The 17,864-nt window shown below is 49.3% G+C and overlaps 1 protein-coding gene across 1 annotated transcript in view; it reads right to left on the bottom strand.

The window, feature by feature from the left end:
* Positions 1-1,007: 1,007 nt before the first annotated feature.
* LOC141040823 (uncharacterized) overlaps positions 1,008-17,864 on the bottom strand; it is a 40,873-nt gene continuing 24,016 nt past the window's right edge. The window contains exons 4-9 of the mRNA XM_073506938.1: positions 3,383-3,477; positions 3,079-3,298; positions 2,866-2,995; positions 2,071-2,231; positions 1,829-1,981; positions 1,008-1,736 (exon numbers count right to left, since the gene is read on the bottom strand). Coding sequence (XP_073363039.1) covers positions 1,659-1,736; positions 1,829-1,981; positions 2,071-2,231; positions 2,866-2,995; positions 3,079-3,298; positions 3,383-3,477 — 837 coding nt within the window. The 3' untranslated portion in view covers positions 1,008-1,658. The remainder of the gene's footprint in view (positions 1,737-1,828; positions 1,982-2,070; positions 2,232-2,865; positions 2,996-3,078; positions 3,299-3,382; positions 3,478-17,864) is intronic.

Genomic DNA, 17,864 nt, shown 5'->3' with positions numbered 1-17,864 from the left:
AACAGCTACTTTGCCGTGTGCTTTCTGGCGGCTGACGGCAACGAGGGCGGACGACAATAATTGTGCTCTTAGTCCGTTAAGTGCCTAACGGCAGCCCTTTGCCGTCCGCCGCGGACGGCAAACTTTCTAGTGCCTTTGCCGTCTGCCATATGATGTCATCTACACGTCACTCCATGGCAGGCCTTTGCCGTCCGCCGCTGACGGCAAACTCTTTGCCGTCTGCCACTGTAGGCAAACTGACCAAATGGGTCAGCTCCCAGGAAGCACAGCTGGATGCCACGTGGCTTCTTTGCCGTCCGCGGCAGACGGCAAAGGGCCCGTTGCCATCGGTGGCAGACGGCAAAGAGCCTGCATATTGGGTCTTTTTCTGTTTTTTATTAAATCCAACAATTTTCACAGAAAATATATATGGCATATATAGATATATTTCACAAGGCAGAGTTCCATCACATAAGATATATATGACAACAATTTTCACAGCAAACATATAAGATACCAACATGCATAGTTCCATCATACATAGTTCCATCACATAACTTCATCACATATGTTCCATCCAACTACCAAGTTCCATCATACATAGCATAGTTCATCCAACTACCAAGATACATGCATAGTTCAACGATACAAAAGAAACAGAGAAAGGGATAAGGAGCACTCCATCTATGCAAGCTTTCATCAAGTGAATGAAATCTGCAAAATGAAAAATAAGAAAGTTAGAAATAGGTGACTAGAATAAGAAGACTAGAACAAGAAGAGTAGAACAAGAAGAAGACTAGAACAAGAAGAGTAGAACAAGAAGAAGACTAGAACAAGAAGAGTATGTCATTTATGAGCTAACTTACGTGAAATGGATCATATATGAGCTAACTAAGTTGAAATGGGTCGTTTATGAGCTAGCTAAGGTGAAATGGATCATTTATGAGCTAACTTAGTTGAAATGGGTCGTTCATGAGCTAACTAAGGTCAAATGGATCATTTTTAGGTAACTAAGGTGAAATGGATCGTTTTTTAGCTAACTAAGGTGAAATGGATCGTTTTTGAGCTAACTTAGGTGAAATGGATCATTTATGAGCTAATTTAGTTGAAATGGATCTTTTTGAGCTAACTTAGGTGAAATGGATCATTTAAGAGCTAATTTAGGTGAAATGGATCGTTTTTTAGCTAACTTGGTGAAATGGATCGTTTATGAGCTAAATTAGTTGAAATGGATCGTTTATGAGATAACCTAGGTAAGATGGGTCATTTTGGAGTTAACCTAGTTGAAATGGGTCATTTTAAAGCTAACGTAGGTAAAATGGATCATTTAGGAGCTAATCTAGGTAAAATGGGTCATTTTTGAGCTAACTTGGATGAACTGGATCATTTATAAGCTAACCTAGGTAAAATGGGTCATTTTAGAGCTAACTTAAGTAAAATGGATCGTCTATGAGCTAACTAAGCTAATTAAAGCTAAGTCTAGGTCTTTATGCATGTGTTAAGCAAAACACTAGATAAACTTACCAAGATCCAGGAGGTGTAGGAGCGGGGTGGCTCGTGTCGGTAGCTGGAGAAGGATCGTGCGATGCTTGTCTGGAGTTACGCTGCACCAAAGATCATTTCCAATGTCTTGTTAGCATGATGACACTCAAATGTTAAGACTAGCAAGTAATGTCCATTCAAATAAAACTCACCGTGGTCCCAGGAGCAATCACTGGCATCGGCGGAGCGGTCTGACCTGTCTTCTCGCACACAGACTGCACATTTGGTTTCGACGACTCAGTCATACTAGTTAGTAATGAGACAAACACTACATGAATGTTTTGGCTAATCTGCAGAAGAAACTTACCACAAGGAGCTCGTACATGGCCCTTGCCTGCATGTCATTCCGTGCCCTCTCCTCCTCCATCATCTTTGTCGTCCTCTCCTCCAACTCCCGCTGCCTCTCCGCCGCCTCCGCCAGAAGTTTCTCCGTTCGATCTCTCTCACTCTGTATAGCAGCCTGCAACACCACTCACATGACCATTTGTAATCATTGATGGAAGCGCACACAATGTAAAGGAGAAAGATAACTGAGTACGTATCACTAACCTTGATGGCGAGTTGCACTGGCCGTTCACGAGGCCTTATCTCAGGAGCTGAGCTCGACTGGCGCGCCTTGATCTCCGGGAGAGTGCTAGGACAACGGGTAAGTCCATCTCCAATGGCTATGGAGCCATGGGACCTCCCGCCACCAGATATCATCACCAGCTCTGGATCAATGGGACCCTGGCTCGGGTTAAAGTCCTCCCCTTTCCTCGCCTTCCCCTCATCTCTATATCTCACGAGCTTGTTGTGGGAGGAGATGTTGGTGAAGTTGTTTGCATCATCGAGGTCAGACTGAGAGAAAGCCTTGACTTTCTTGAAAGAGGCAGTGTGGGCCATGGCATACAGGTCGTACACCTCTGGCACCTTATCCACCTTATTGTGGCGTGCCTGAAAGAGAGAAACAATGTAAATTAGTAATTAAAGGGCTCAAGCTAGCATGATGAATGAATTGCATGAATCATGAAGCAAACCACATACCCAGTTGCGCCCGAACTGATATAAGTTGGAGCTGCCTTGATGGTGTGGCACACCTTCCATTTGGGCACGTTTGTCCTTGGCCTCGTTGTGGAGGGCTAGCCATTCTTTTGAGCACCACTCATCGACCAACACCTCCCAACAATCCATCCGATCCGCACACCATCTCGGAGGCGCCTAAGTTAGCAAATAGAAACTTGAGCGCTACGGCTAAGAATTACTAAATGAAGGAACTTACGTAGAAGGCCTTAAGAATTACCTTCATGTACTGCTCCTTACTCAGGAACTTATCGCGGCACGCCGGCTTGGTCTTCTTGATACCACGCAAGGCGTAGTAGTCTCGAACAGCCTGCACCCGAGCCTCGTGCTGTAAGTTCTGGAGTAGGCACTTGCAGACGTTCTCGATAACATGTGCCGCGTCCTCCTCGTATCCCTCCTCACACCTGTAGAATGTCTGCAATCAAATGAGACAATATTGATTAGTACAATTAATAACTAGATAGTTGAAGATTTTTAAATGTGTAAAGGAGAAATTACCCAGAACGTCCTGATCACCATGTCTGCCCTCGTGTCGCACACGACACCGTCGATAATGACATCCGGCGGGGCCGGGGCAGCCACGTAGTGCTCCCAGCTCAATCCAAGCTCTGGAAGCCGACCCTCACCAGGCAACGTGACAAACCCCGGGAAGTTTTGCCGGCAAAGAACTCCAAGGACGGAGTTGGGCCGGCGGACACTATGATGGTGGTCCCAACCCCTGCAGCATGACAAGGCCAACGCATTAGTTATTTGAAGAAACGTGAATGCACAAGGTACAAAAATATTAAATGCACTTACGTACCTCTCCCCATCAGGGAAAATCAACCACCTCTGCTCGCGGGTCGCCGGCACGGACGGGATCCGTGTAGCACCACGCTGGTAGAGGGTGCCCCCCTCCTCCTCAAGATCAGTCGGCTCCCCGCCATCATCAGCATGGCCACTCGGCTCCTCGGGCTGATCCGACCAGGTACCCCATCCGGACGTGTGCTCCTCCGGGGTCTCGTGGGCCGAAGGCCAGTCGACCCGAGGCTCGTGGGCCCAAGACCCGTGGACCGGAGGCTCGTGGACCGGAGTCCGTGTAGCCTCCTCCTCGGACGAGTCCACCCTAGCAGTCACGTGCTCGGGTGAAACAGCTGGGGGTGGCAGCGAGGAAGGCGCCGTAGCAGTCACCCTACCTCCTCTCCCGCGACCACGTGCCCCACCTCCTCCCTTCCTACCTCGTCCCCTGCTGGGCACCGCGGTCGACGAAGAAGGGCCCGGCGGTGTGGCCATACTGTCCAGCAACGCTCAGCGGAGAGGTGCGTCTGGAATGGAAGACCTCAGACCACGCGCCGACGAAGAAGGGGCCTTGGCGCGCTCCCGACCAGCGCCCACCATCTTTCAACACCTGCCATGACAAACAGTAAACGAAATTAGTACAACATAAAAAAAAGACCGACATGAATAATAATATGTGTATCACTTAAGTGTATCATCATCAAGTACAACATTAAAAAATTTAATACCTGACACTACTAATAATCTCGATCAGTATCATCAATAAATGCATAATCATCATCATCACTATCATCATCACTTAAGTTCTTCTTGTCTTTCCTGAACTTATGGAGAGGATTCAGGAACTGTCTATGCATGTCGAAGCAAGAAAACTTGCGACCGGCCTGAAGCCAACGAAACTCAAGAGCTCCCTTGCATGTGGGGCACGGGAACCTTCCATGCACACACCAGCCAACGAATAGCGCATACGCCGGCAAGTCATGCGTCGAGTACATGTACCAGACACGCATTATGAAGTTCCGTTTGCTATAGGCGTCGTATGTCTTGAACCCATTATCCCAGGCTTCTTGCAATTCGTCCTTAAGCGGTTGCATGTACACATTCATATTTTTCCCCGGATAGTTGGCCCCTGGAATTATCAACGTCAGGAAAATGTTCTTTCTTTGCAGAATCTGTCAGGGGGGAGATTGAGTGGAAGGACAAATACGGGCCAACAACTGTATTGGGCTGCTGTCATACCAAACATACTGAACCCATCCGTGCTGATGCCGACTCGAGGATGCCTCGGATCCGCCGCTTTGTCACCATGTAATTCATCCAACTTTTTCCACGCAACACCATCCGATGTGTGTACAATCATCAGATTCCCATCTGCATCTAGTTCGGTTCTTTTGCCCGTTTTGTGCCATGTCATCTGTCTGGCCGTCTCTTTGACCATGAAAAGACGTTGAAGTCTTGGTACGATTGGCATATACCGAAGAACACTAACGGGGATTTTGGTCTGTGTCATAACGGGGATTTTGGTCTGTGTCTTCTCACCCATACCGTTGTCTACCACAACATACCTGGAAGGCTTGCAAATGGGACAATAGTTCAAGTCGCATAGTCAAGCCTAAACAAGACACATCCTTTCTCACATGCATGTATCTTATCATAGGGCATCTTCAGTGCACGGAGGATTTTGTCCGACTGGTACAGGTTTGCAGGCATTACATGGCCTTTGGGTAGAAAGCGTCCAAATACTGTCACCATTGCATCGTAGCATTCTCTGCCCAAGTTGAACTGAGCCTTCAGAGCCATTACTTGTGAGATGGCATCCAACTGACAAAGCTCAGTGTGCTCATGGAGCGGACGTTTTGAAGACTCCAACATTTCATTGAAGGCCTTTGCAGATTCCTCCATCTCCTCGTCCGAATCCCAAGCATCATCGAAGTCTTGCACCATGTTTTCCATCCCGGTACCATGCTCGTCGGTGCGACGACGATCCACCTCAGCTCGGTCATGTTGGGCAGACTCACCATGAAATGTCCACACCGTATAATCGGGCGTAAAACCACTCTTCTGCAGGTGTTTGCCCATTTCAGCCTCTGTCTTCTTTTCCCAATTGCCCCACCGTAAACAGGGGCACCAGGTTTTCCTCTGGCCATTTGCAAATGCGGCTCGCACAAACCCCTTGGTTTTGGTGAACCATTCAGTGCTCCATTTGTTCTGACCAGTGTGACCGGTGTACATCCACGCACGATCACTCATCTTGACTTTCAGAGCTACTAGACACACAACAAATATATATATATATATATATATAAAATTCACCATGTATATATTCATCAGTTGATCTACTTTGTCAATTTTATTACGTCCATGCAACCTACACTCTAATAGGTAATGATAGGTCCTAAACCCACCCGAGTATGTTTAGATTGGGTTCATTTTCCCATGCTATGCTCCGGATCCTACGCAAAATTTCGGCAGCACCTACCCGCTGTTCTCCTGATACACGTCTCTGCAATAAACAGAGAGGATGTGTACCCGGAGAACAACAGGGGAGGCACTGACAAAATTTATGCATCGGATCCGGAGCAAAGCATATGGGAAAACGAACCCAATCTAAACATACTCGGGCTGTCCATGGATAGCGTTGGACAATTCGAAAGAATCAAGGTTATAAATATGCAAATGCATGCATATTTATAACTATGACGCTTTCGAACGGGAGACACATATTGGTTACGCATACTGATGATTCAAGACACATATATAGCTAGCTATCAAGTTTCATCGGAATAGATCAAATAATTAATGGGGGAGGAGGACATGTCATTTATGCTCACCCACGAACGAAGGGGCAGAGCTCGTCAAACGCACGGCGAGGTCGTCGAACACCAAACCTCGCAGCGATGAAACAACTGCACATTTAAAACTACCCGATCAACACAATTATATATGATGTTTTTCATAACAAAATCGAAAGATATATGACCTAACTAATAATTCACAAATATATGACCCCGTCGGCTTCTAGAAGGCTAAAGAACACCTTTTCGGGAGGTGTCGGGGGTCGGGGTGTCGTGTCGGTCTCGGGGTGCTGTGTCGGGGTCGGGGTGTCGGGTCGGGGTGCTGGGTCGGGGTGTCGGGTCGGGGTGTCGGGTCGGGGTGCCGGGTCGGGGTCGGGGTGCCGTGTCGGTGTCGGGGTAAGGGTGGGTGTGGTGTCAGGGTGTCGGTGTCGGGGTGTCGTGTCGGTGTCGGGGTCGGGGTCTCGGGGTCGGGGTGTCGGGTCGGGGTGCCGGGTCGGGGTCGGGGTGCCGTGTCGGTGTCGGGGTCGGGGTGTCGGGTCAGGCTCGGGGTCGGGGTGTCGGGGTCGGGGTCGGGGTCGGGGTGCCGGGTCGGGGTCGGGGTGCCGTGTCGGTGTCGGGGTCGGGGTGTCGGGTCAGGCTCGGGGTCGGGGTGTCGGGGTCGGGGTCGGGGTCGGGGTCGGGGTGTCGGGGTCGGGGTGTCGTGTCGGGGTGTCGTGTCGGGGTGCCGGGTCGGGGTGCCGGGTCGGGGTCGGGGTGCCGTGTCGGGTCGGGGTGCCATGTCGGGTCGGGTTTTTTTTCCTCTTTTTTCCTTTTCTTCTTCTTCCTATTCTTCCTTTTCTTCCTTTTTTTCCTTCTTCTTCTTCTTCTTCTTCTTATTCTTCTTCTTCTTCTTCTTCTTCTTCTTCTTCTTCCTCCTTTCCTTTTTCCTCTTCTTCTTCTCCTCCTCTCCTCTTTTTTCTTCTTCTTCTTCCTCTTCTTGTTTTTTCGTCTCCTCCTCCTCTTCTTCTTCTTCTTCCTTTCCTTGTTCCTCTTCTTCTCCTCCTCCTCTCCTCTTTTTTCTTCTTCTTCCTCTTCTTCTTTTTCTTCTCCTCCTCCTCTTCTTCTTCTTCCTTTCCTTTTTCCTCTTCTTCTCCTCCTCCTCTCCTCTTTTTCTCTTCTTCTTCTTCTTTCCTCAAACTAAACTAAACCTAAAACTAAACCTAAAACTAAAACTAAACTAAAACTAAACCTAAAACTAAAACTAAAACTAAAAAGGAAAAAAACAGAAAAAAGGAGGGGGGCTCACCTGGGGCAGGGCCGGTGGAGGAGGAGGCCGGTGGAGGAGGGGGCGGGGCGGTGGAGGAGGTGGCCGGTGGAGGAGGTGGCCGGGGCGCGGGGGCGGCCTGGGGCGGTGGGGCACGGGGCGGCGGGGGGCCGGGGCGGGGGGCGACATGGCGGTGGGGCGGCGGGGGGCCGGTGCGATGGGGCGACGGGGCGGCGGGGGCGACGGCGCCGGGCGGCAGTGGCGACGGGGCGGGGGGCCGGTGGGGCGGCGGGGTGGTGGGGCGACCGGGCGGCGGCGAGTGGTGGGGGCGGCGGCGCGCGGCGGGCGGCGGCGGCGGCGGTGGGGTGGGAAGTGGTGGCGGGGCTCGGCGAGGAGAGAACAGAGTAACGGGCGGGGGGGGGGGGGGGGGGTACGGGCCGTTAGGTAGTGTCCTCTTTGCCGTCCGCCACTGTTTGTCGTCCGCCCTTTTGCCTCTTTGCCGTCTGCTGGCAGACGGCAAAGAGGTGTGCCGTTAAGTATTTTCCAAACGGGCGGGGGGTGGGGGCCACCTCTCTCTTTGCCGTCTGCCAGCGGACGGCAAAGAGCTAGCAGATGGCAAAGAGCTTCTTTGTCGTCTGCCATTTCTTTGTCGTCTTCTTTTGGGTAGCTGATGGCAAAGAGCTTCTTTGCCGTCAGCTAGCAGACGGCAAAGAGCTGGCAGATGGCAAATTAGCTGATTCCAGTAGTGTATGCTCACTGACAGAACTATTCTCCTCCATCTTGCAGCTGTAGAATTTATTGGAGACTTCATATCTCTCAATCTCGGCATTTGCTTGAAATATTAACTTCAACTCCTGGAACATCTCATATGCTCCATGACGTTCAACACGTCGTTGAAGTCCCGGTTCTAAGCCGTAAAGCATGGCACACTGAACTATCGAGTAGTCATCAGCTTTGCTCTGCCAGACGTTCATAACAACTGGTGTTGCTCCTGCAGCAGGTCTGGTACCTAGCAGTGCTTCCAGGACGTAATTCTTCTGTGCAGCAATGAGGATAATCCTCAAGTTACGGACCCAGTCCGTGTAATTGCTACCATCATCTTTCAACTTTGCTTTCTCAAGGAATGCATTAAAATTTAACGGAACAACAGCACGGGCCATCTATCTACAATCAACATAAACAAGCAAAATACTATCAGGTACTAAGTTCATGATAAATTTAAGTTCAATTAATCATATTACTTAAGAACTCCCACTTAGATAGACATCCCTCTAATCCTCTAAGTGATCACGTGATCCAAATCAACTAAACCATGTCCGATCATCACGTGAGATGGAGTAGTTTCAATGGTGAACATCACTATGTTGATCATATCTACTATATGTTTCACGCTCGACCTTTCGGTCTCAGTGTTCCGAGGCCATATCTGCACATGCTAGGCTCATCAAGTTTAACCTGAGTATTCCGCGTGTGCAACTGTTTTGCACCCGTTGTATTTGAACGTAGAGCCTATCACACCCGATCATCACGTGGTGTCTCAGCACGAAGAACTTTCGCAACGGTGCATACTCAGGGAGAACACTTATACCTTGATAATTTAGTGAGAGCTCATCTTATAATGCTACCGTCAAACAAAGCAAGATAAGATGCATAAAAGATAAACATCACATGCAATCAATATCAGTGATATGATATGGCCATCATCATCTTGTGCTTGTGATCTCCATCTTCGAAGCACTGTCATGATCACCATCGTCACCGGCGCGACACCTTGATCTCCATCGTAGCATCATCGTCGCCTCGCCAACTTATGCTTCTACGACTATCGCTACCGCTTAGTGATAAAGTAAAGCATTACAGGGCGATTGCATTGCATACAATAAAGCGAGGACCATATGGCTCCTGCCAGTTGCCGATAACTCGGTTACTAAACATGATCATCTCATACAATAAAAATTTAGCATCATGCCTTGACCATATCACATCACAACATGCCCTGCAAAAACAAGTTAGACGTCCTCTACTTTGTTGTTGCAAGTTTTACGTGGCTGCTACGGGCTAAGCAAGAACCATTCTTACCTACGCATCAAAACCACAACGATAGTTTGTCAAGTTAGTGCTGTTTTAACCTTCTCAAGGACCGGGCGTAGCCACACTCGGTTCAACTAAAGTTGGAGAAACTGACACCCGCCAGCCACCTGTGTGCAAAGCACGTCGGTAGAACCAGTCCCGCGTAAGCGTACGCGTAATGTCGGTCCGGGCCGCTTCATCCAACAATACCGCCGAACCAAAGTATGACATGCTGGTAAGCAGTATGACTTATATCGCCCACAACTCACTTGTGTTCAACTCGTGCATATAACATATACGCATAAAACCAGGCTCGGATGCCACTATTGGGGAACGTAGTAATTTCAAAAAGTTTCCTACGCACACGCAAGATCATGGTGATGCATAGCAACGAGAGGGGAGAGTGTGTCCACATATCCTCGTAGACTGAAAGCGGAAGCGTTAGCACAACGCGGTTGATGTAGTCGTACGTCTTCACGATCTGACCGATCAAGTACCGAACGTACGGCACCTACAAGTTTAGCACACGTTCAGCTCGATGACGTCCCTTGAACTCCTATACAGCCGAGCTTTAAGGGAGAGTTCCGTCAGCACGGCGGCGTGGTGACAATGTTGATGTTCTACCGACGCAGGGCTTCGCCTAAGCACCGCTACGATATTATCGAGGTGGACTATGGTGCAGGGGGGCACCGCACACGGCTAAGATATCAATGATCAATTGTTGTGTCTATGGGGTGCCCCCTGCCCCCGTATATAAAGGAGCAAGGGGGGAGAGGCGGCCGGCCAGGAGGAGCCACGCCAGGAGGAGTCCTACTCCCACTAGGAGTAGGACTCCCTCCCTTCCTAGTTGGAGTAGGAGAAGGGGGAAGGAGGAGGGAGAGAGGAAGGAAAGGGGGGCGCCCCCCCTCCTTTTCCAATTTGGACTAGAGGGGGAGGGGGCGCGCGGCCTGCCCTGGCCGCCCCTCCTCTTCTCCACTAAGGCCCATGTAGGCCCATTAAACCCCCCCCCCCGGGGGGGGGGGTTCCGGTAACCCCCGGTTCTCTCGTAAAATCCCGATTTCACCTAGAACACTTCCGACATCCAAATATAGGCTTCCAATATATCAATCTTTATGTCTCGACCATTTCGAGACTCCTCGTCATGTCCGTGATCATATCCGGGACTCCGAACTATCTTAGGTACATCAAAACACATAAACTCATAATATAACCGTCATCAAACTTTAAGCGTGCGGACCCTACGGGTTCGAGAACTATGTAGACATGACCGAGACATGTCTCCGGTCAATAACCAATAGCGGAACCTGGATGCTCATATTGGCTCCCACATATTCTACGAAGATCTTTATCGGTCAAACCGCATAACAACATAGGTTGTTCCCTTTGTCATCAGTATGTTACTTGCCCGAGATTCGATCATCGGTATCTCAATAACTATTTCAATCTCGTTACTGGCAAGTCTCTTTACTCGTTCTGTAATACATCATTCCGCAACTAACTCACTAGTTGCAATGCTTGCAAGGCTTATAGTGATGTGCATTACCGAGTGGGCCCAGAGATACCTCTCCGACAATCGGAGTGACAAATCCTAATCTCGAAATACGCCAACCCAACAAGTACCTTCAGAGACACCTGTAGAGCACCTTTATAATCACCCAGTTACGTTGTGACGTTCACAAAGTGTTCCTCCGGTAAACGGGAGTTGCATAATATCATAGTCATAGGAACATGTATAAGTCATGAAGAAAGCAATAGCAGAATACTAAACGATCGAGTGCTAACCTAACGGAATGGGTCAAGTCAATCACATTATTCTCCTAATGATGTGATCCCGTTAATCAAATGAACTCATGTCAATGGTTAGGAAACATAACCATCTTTGATTAACGAGCTAGTCAAGTAGAGGCATACTAGTGACACTCTGTTTGTCTATGTATTCACACAAGTATTATGTTTCCGGTTAATACAATTCTAGCATGAATAATAAACATTTATCATGATATAAGGAAATAAATAATAACTTTATTATTGCCTCTAGGGCATATTTCCTTCAAACACCTCCTTCAAGGACCAAACAATTGGATCAAGAGTGTTTAGATTACATCCCGAACAGCCTCGTACTACGTACGTGGGGGCAAAAGCCGACGACTGGCCAACTCTCATATTTCACACAAAACGGCCGCACAGGAGGTGAATTAAAAAAACATTATATTACGTAACGACTTTGTTTCATCATACAAGGCAGAGAGAACACGAATGTATTCATTCGAAAATAATGTCTTGCACACATTGCGTCGCCACAATACGAGACCCCTCCAGGACGTCTTCAAAATACCGCTCGGGTGTGCGGTGCTCCTTGCCCTCAGGCGGTCCCTCGGTCACAAGCTTGACGGCGTCCATCTTCGCCCACCACACCTTGACCCGGGTGAAGGCCATGTGCGCGCCCTCGATGCAGACCGACCGCTTGACGACGGCCAGCCAAGGGAAGGCATTCACCAGCCGCTTCACGAGCCACAGCTGGGTATAGCTTCGGCAGGCCACAGCTGGATTATTAAATCCTTCATGGCCAGTTCGGCCACCCTCACTACAAAAAAAGACACATCCGTGACATTTTGGGCCGAACGAATTTTTTTTCTCTCATACATATGACACTTCTATGACGATAATTGTGACAAAACCCGATATCATCATAGATGTGGTGGGCTCCTACTTCTATGACAAAAAATCATGACAAAAATGGGCTTTTTGTCCTGGGCGGGCCGGAGACGCAGCTACATGACATTCTTTGGGCCGTCCATGACAGAAAAAACCGTGGTAGAAGCGAGGGGGAGGAAAATTTTGGGGAGTTCCCGGTGACGGTGGGAGGTCGGGGGCCGAGCGATGCGCGTTTCTCTCGTACACGTACGCGTGTTTGTGCGAGGCGGTGGCTCTAACTGAACCCGAGCGAGGCGTTGGGCTCTAACTGAACCCGAGTGATTGCACTACAGGCTACGCGTTACTGAACCCGATCGATCGATCGATGGCTGTTAACTGAACCCGATCGAGCGATTCCTTCGCTACTGCTGCTAACCGAAGCCGATCGATTGGATGAACATTGAGCGTTGTGGGGGGGGTTGGATGAACAGTGAGCGGTGGCGTTGCCTCTGGATGAACAGGACCCCGTGGTGTGGAGGGCTGGATGAACAGTAGACGGTGGAGGGGTGCCCGTGGAGGGGTGGTTGAACAGTAGCCGGTGGAGTAGCGCGCGGTGGAGGCTGGATGAACAGGAGCCCGTGGAGGCTGGAGGAGGTCGACGGTAGCCCGTGGATGCTGGAGGAGGTCGACGGTGGAGATGAACAGTATCCCGTGCAGTCCCGTTTTGCGATACGCCACACCCCTCCCGATGAACAGGACCCCCGTTTCGACCGTAGGAGGTCCGTTTCGTCCGTTTTGCGGTACGCCACACCCCTCCCGATCAACAGGACCCCCGTTTCGACCGTAGGAGGTCCGTTTGGTCCGTTTTGCGGTACGCCAGACCCCTCCCGATGAACAGGATCCCGTTTTGAACGTGGCCGGTCGAACACAAGGCCGTTTCCTCCGTTCTGCGGTACCCCAGGCCTCGTTTCCATCGCCTGTTCCGTCCAAGCCCTCCCGATGAACACAACCACGCATTCCGTTCCGACCCAGCCGGTTGGCTCCCACGCGTTCCGTTGCCTCCTGATGAACACGACGCATTCCGTTGCCTCCCCATGAACACGACGCATTCCGTTGCCTCCCCATGAACACGACGACGACACTGTTTCTCCGTTGACGACGTTGACAATGCAAGAGGGCGGTGCACCGCGCACGGCGAGCGAACCAAGGCCGCAAGACGGAGGACGACGGCGAGGCCTCGGACGGAACGAACAGGAGCCGTTGAAGATGCGCCGGTCCAGTCGCAGGCGGAGGGGAGTACGAGGGTTGACTGGTTCGGGCGCGGGTGCGTGTTGGGGCTGACGTCGCCGGAGAATAACAGGACGTGTGGGGGAATAGAGGGAGGGACTAGCCAACGTTGGAGGGTACGTACGGTAGGGCGGCGGAGGCACAGCCAGCCATGGGAGGCGGGAGCAGGCGGAGCCGACGGGGTGATTTGGTTTGGGCGGCTGGAGGAAGAAGACAAGAGATAGAAGATACACGACAGATGTTGGATGTCAATCCAACGGCTGGTAGGCAGAATCGTTTGTTGACTGGCTAGTAAGTCGACACCACCTTGGATAGGCTATTTCCTCGCGGGTCCCAAATGTCAGAATCCAAATCTGTCACGGTTATGCAACCTTTCCTATGAAAATTTACAGCCCATTTGATGTGCTAGTTCGAAATAAGTTTGTGGGTGCTGGTGGGGGCTAATCACTTGGCTTCTGTAATGCACAGTGAGCTCAAGCAGCCGGCGAGAGTGATGTTATTTCGCTTGGTTGGGATTTGTTAGAATATTTCACTCTAAATTAAACGAATGGCAAGCCATTTGCCTTGTTTCAAAGAATATATGACAGTCACAACCGAGTTGAAAAGGGCAGGAACATCTAACTCCAGCTTACAAACTGTACAAAATCACGAGGGTTAATTGTTCATCAGGTTAAAAAAACAGATTGAAAAGGGCAACAACATCTAACTCCAGCACTGTTTTCGGCAGTCACAGTCAAATGGATCAGTCAGGTCCATAGAATGAACATCCTGGGTCGTAAAATTTACTGGATTATGACCACAATATGTTGTAAATAGAAGCCCGACACGTTCAGAAGCTCTTTTGCCCACCTAAAACTCCTTTTTTTGCTCTTCGACATACCCATCCGTCAAAACCATGCTGCTGATAAACTTAAGCCTGATGGACAATAGTAACCTCGCATTCAGCAGGAAGAATGTGACAAATCTTGTGTTTGCACGGTTGGCTACATATCGTTCTAGCGTTATTGTCTTCAATCGAATCTCATGAGAAGTGAGAAAATCCCGATGCTTACGAATCCACCGATTGGTTATAACTTTCTTACCCCGTCCTGTTGCCTAAATAGACATGAAGATTGAAAACAGTTAAGGTCTAAAAGAAGAGTGTCGAAAGAGCAACAGCTGAACGGTTAATTCTAGTACACTATATGCGGGCTTCCAATGTGCGTGAAATTATCACCTTTATATACAACTTCTCCAGACATGGAAAGCATTGCAGCAAGCCAATAATCTTGTTCAGATCAAAACTATTCATTTGGATATATAAGATCTTGACAGAATCCAGCACCATTGATAGGCCATCCATGGAGAAACTCTTCATTGAGCATATAACATAATATTAGTACAAAATGTGTACTCCAAGATGATATATAAATTATGCGCAGAAATTTAAAATGCAGCTTATGGTTACAAGTGTAGATGATAATATAAAGTACCTGAAGAACTGTGGAGCCAAACACCATATTGAAATGAGCACAGAGATCATGTATTACACCCAAGGTCTGTAGTTTGGGCGCAGAGAGGACGGTTATTTGCAACGGTGAATAACTAGAATCAAGGATCAACCTTTGAAGTGAAGGGGCATCTTGGATGATGAGCTTCCTTCCGTCAAAAGAAATTCCAATTGTTACAAGGTTAGGCGACTTTATTTGCAGACAACCGACTCTAACTGTGAAAACAAGCACCAAGCACTCCAGCGCAGGGCAACTGGAGTGGATGATGCTGTGCAATGAGGCCTCCGATATACGAACCCGCACAAGTGAAAGTTTCTTGAGAAATGGGAGTCGAAGGTTTAGTACCAGATTGTCTGGTTGGTAGCACAGCGCAAAGGTGGCGGTGTGGAGAGAGGACGAAAACCGCGAGATGGACATCTGTGCTGAGGGCACAAGTTCATGGCGTTCGGTATGTGGTATGTGATTTCCAGAGGAATAGTAGAACTCAAGCAGCTGTAGTTCTGCGAATTCAGGGGATTTTAGCCAGGCGTCCACCGTGCAGGGCATGGTATGCTTGCTCAGGTAGCATGACGGGATGCAGAGGCTTTGAACGAAGCCCTGGTGGGAGGAGATCATGGCTCTGGGGATTTCAAAATCATTGAAGGGAGATAGCTAACGACAGTCGAGATTAAGGGGCACGGCGTGCCATAGAGGGCGCCACCAAATTGAGAGGACTTGGGTGCGGCAGTAATCCTTGGTGGGGAGAAGCGAGATGATCTCCCCAAGGACGGCGGGAGATTGCTGATGCGGTCCACCCGAGATTCTACGGGTTCCTGGGATCCGGTGGGGGCGGGGTCGCCACTTCTCCCCGCGCTGCCGGGTGCGGGATCTACAACAGGCGTCGCCGCTGGCGGGAGCCTCATCTTCTTGGCGCTGGGGTCAGCCGATTCCATTTTCCTCGAGGGCGTCGCGTCGCGCTCACGGATTTGAGCAGAGTAACGAATGACGAGCCTAGTTGTAGTGCGAGCAAAGAAGAAGGGGAGCTGGGGGTTTTCTGTAGGAGTGAGGAAGAAGGGGAGCTGGGGTTTTCTATAGGAGTGAGGTGAGGAATTTGGGGGTACAAGTGGAGCGAGCTGACGTGAGGTGGGTGGGAGCGAGGAGGAAGAAGAGCACCCAGTGTGGATGGGCTTTTGAATTGATTTTAGTATTTACTAGTGTGGATGGGCTGTTTTGTCTTGGGCCCAGAGAAACAATTACTACTAGTACAGCGGAGACACTCTACAGCTACCCAGAAAAGCAATTACTACTAGTACAGTGGAGACACTCTACCGCTTCTGGCTCCTCCTAGGTCATTGAAACGTCTCCCTCTACCGAATGCCATCCACCAAATTAGAAGGCAGTATGCAGGCGGAGAGTCACCCCTGTCGTAGCGCGGCAGTAACGAGCCGTCGTATCACAAAACCCCACCTTCCCGCAGTCTAAGTTTGATGGACGAAGCAACCATCATTTCACTCTTCGATGAATCCCCTTCTCCCTTGGACTATCCTTCTCCCTCACCGTCTTCAAGAAAGGCAACAATCACATCTGCCACTGTTCTTCTCTCCGAACGAAGGGAAGGTAAGCGGATCCGTGATGTTGGTATATTTTGTTCAGAGAAAAAAAAGAACTTTTGCAAAGCAGTAACCGATCCTCACTCTCTTTTTTGTTTAATTGTCATTGTGATTGTGTTTTCCTTTAGTGGTCTCCTAGTATTCGTCAGTTTCATGATGGACCAAGGAGAACCAGGCAGAGATCTGCCGATATTGGAGCAGATGCGGGAGGCTGATCCCCACGAGATAGAGAGCTCCAAGAAGATGGAGGCAACCACCAAGCTGACCCCAGATACGCTCACGGCCACTGCTGAGATGGTCAACGTCACGTTTGAGGTTACAGCCCCCGTGGCACTACAGGAGCAGTTTGCCCCCTTCGAGGATGTGTCCCCCCCCTGCTGAGCTGCCCAAGGTGATTTCCTTCTTTGCCGATCTCGATTGTGGTTTTTCATCTAAGTATGTGGTGATTTTTTTAGAAAAGGAAGTATGTGGTGATTAATAATGCAAAATTTTATTAGCTTCGATGCCATGCTATACATAGTGGTTTAAATAACTTGTGTTTCTTATACTGAAAAGTAATTAAGAATTTGTTTCTGTTTCAATTAGAGCCCTGATGCAGACAAGGATTGTGTGGTTGTACATGTCACTCGCTATGAGGCGGACGACCTGAATATACGCACTAGGAAACAGAGTTCTTAGGCTGTTGGATCCTGGAAGCCATTTGCGGTTATACCAATGAAGAGTTGTATTCCAGCCTCACTGTTGTCCAGGGTGTACTGAAGCACAAGAAGTTCAAAGCTACTCCTTCGTTTGTGAGGCATACTGTTCTTGTCAAGCTTACGCAGGAAGATGACGTGGCATGCCTCCACAAAGAAGTTTATCAGTGGCAAGGCCACAAGGTTGTCTTCATGAAGGTTCACAGGATTGAGCTGCTGCGGGACGTCCTCGATGATGTTCATGGCAAGGTCCGTCTTGTGTCCAACCCAAATTAGATTGAGGCATGAAATAGTTGCCCCAGCTAGTGTTTAATAGTAGTTTGGATTGTGTCTAATTATCGGAACCTTGCCTGTTATCGACCCCTCTGGGGCTAGTACTCTATTTGAATCCGTCTATGGGAGCTGCTGCTACTATTGTGTGCTCGTGAATCATGTGACAACCATCGTAATTGTTGCCGAAACAGATGCGTCCTCACTAGTTTTTTCATGAATATGGCATGGTAAGACATAAGTTGTCACCATTTATCATACGAGCAGTGTGTGTTTTGATGAAATAGAGCACTCGTTCGAGAACCGTGCGCTGACGTATACATAAGTACTTGTGAACACTGTTGGTGCTACCCAACTTGTAAGCAGTTGTGCAAAAGACGGCACATTGGCTCAGCTCGCTTCAACACTAGGCTATCGACCAGCTAACAATCAAC

The sequence above is a fragment of the Aegilops tauschii genome, chromosome 2, assembly GCF_002575655.3.
Source record: "Aegilops tauschii subsp. strangulata cultivar AL8/78 chromosome 2, Aet v6.0, whole genome shotgun sequence".
In the NCBI taxonomy this organism is placed as follows: Eukaryota; Viridiplantae; Streptophyta; class Magnoliopsida; order Poales; family Poaceae; genus Aegilops; species Aegilops tauschii.
This window is presented reverse-complemented; position numbering and strand designations above follow the sequence as displayed.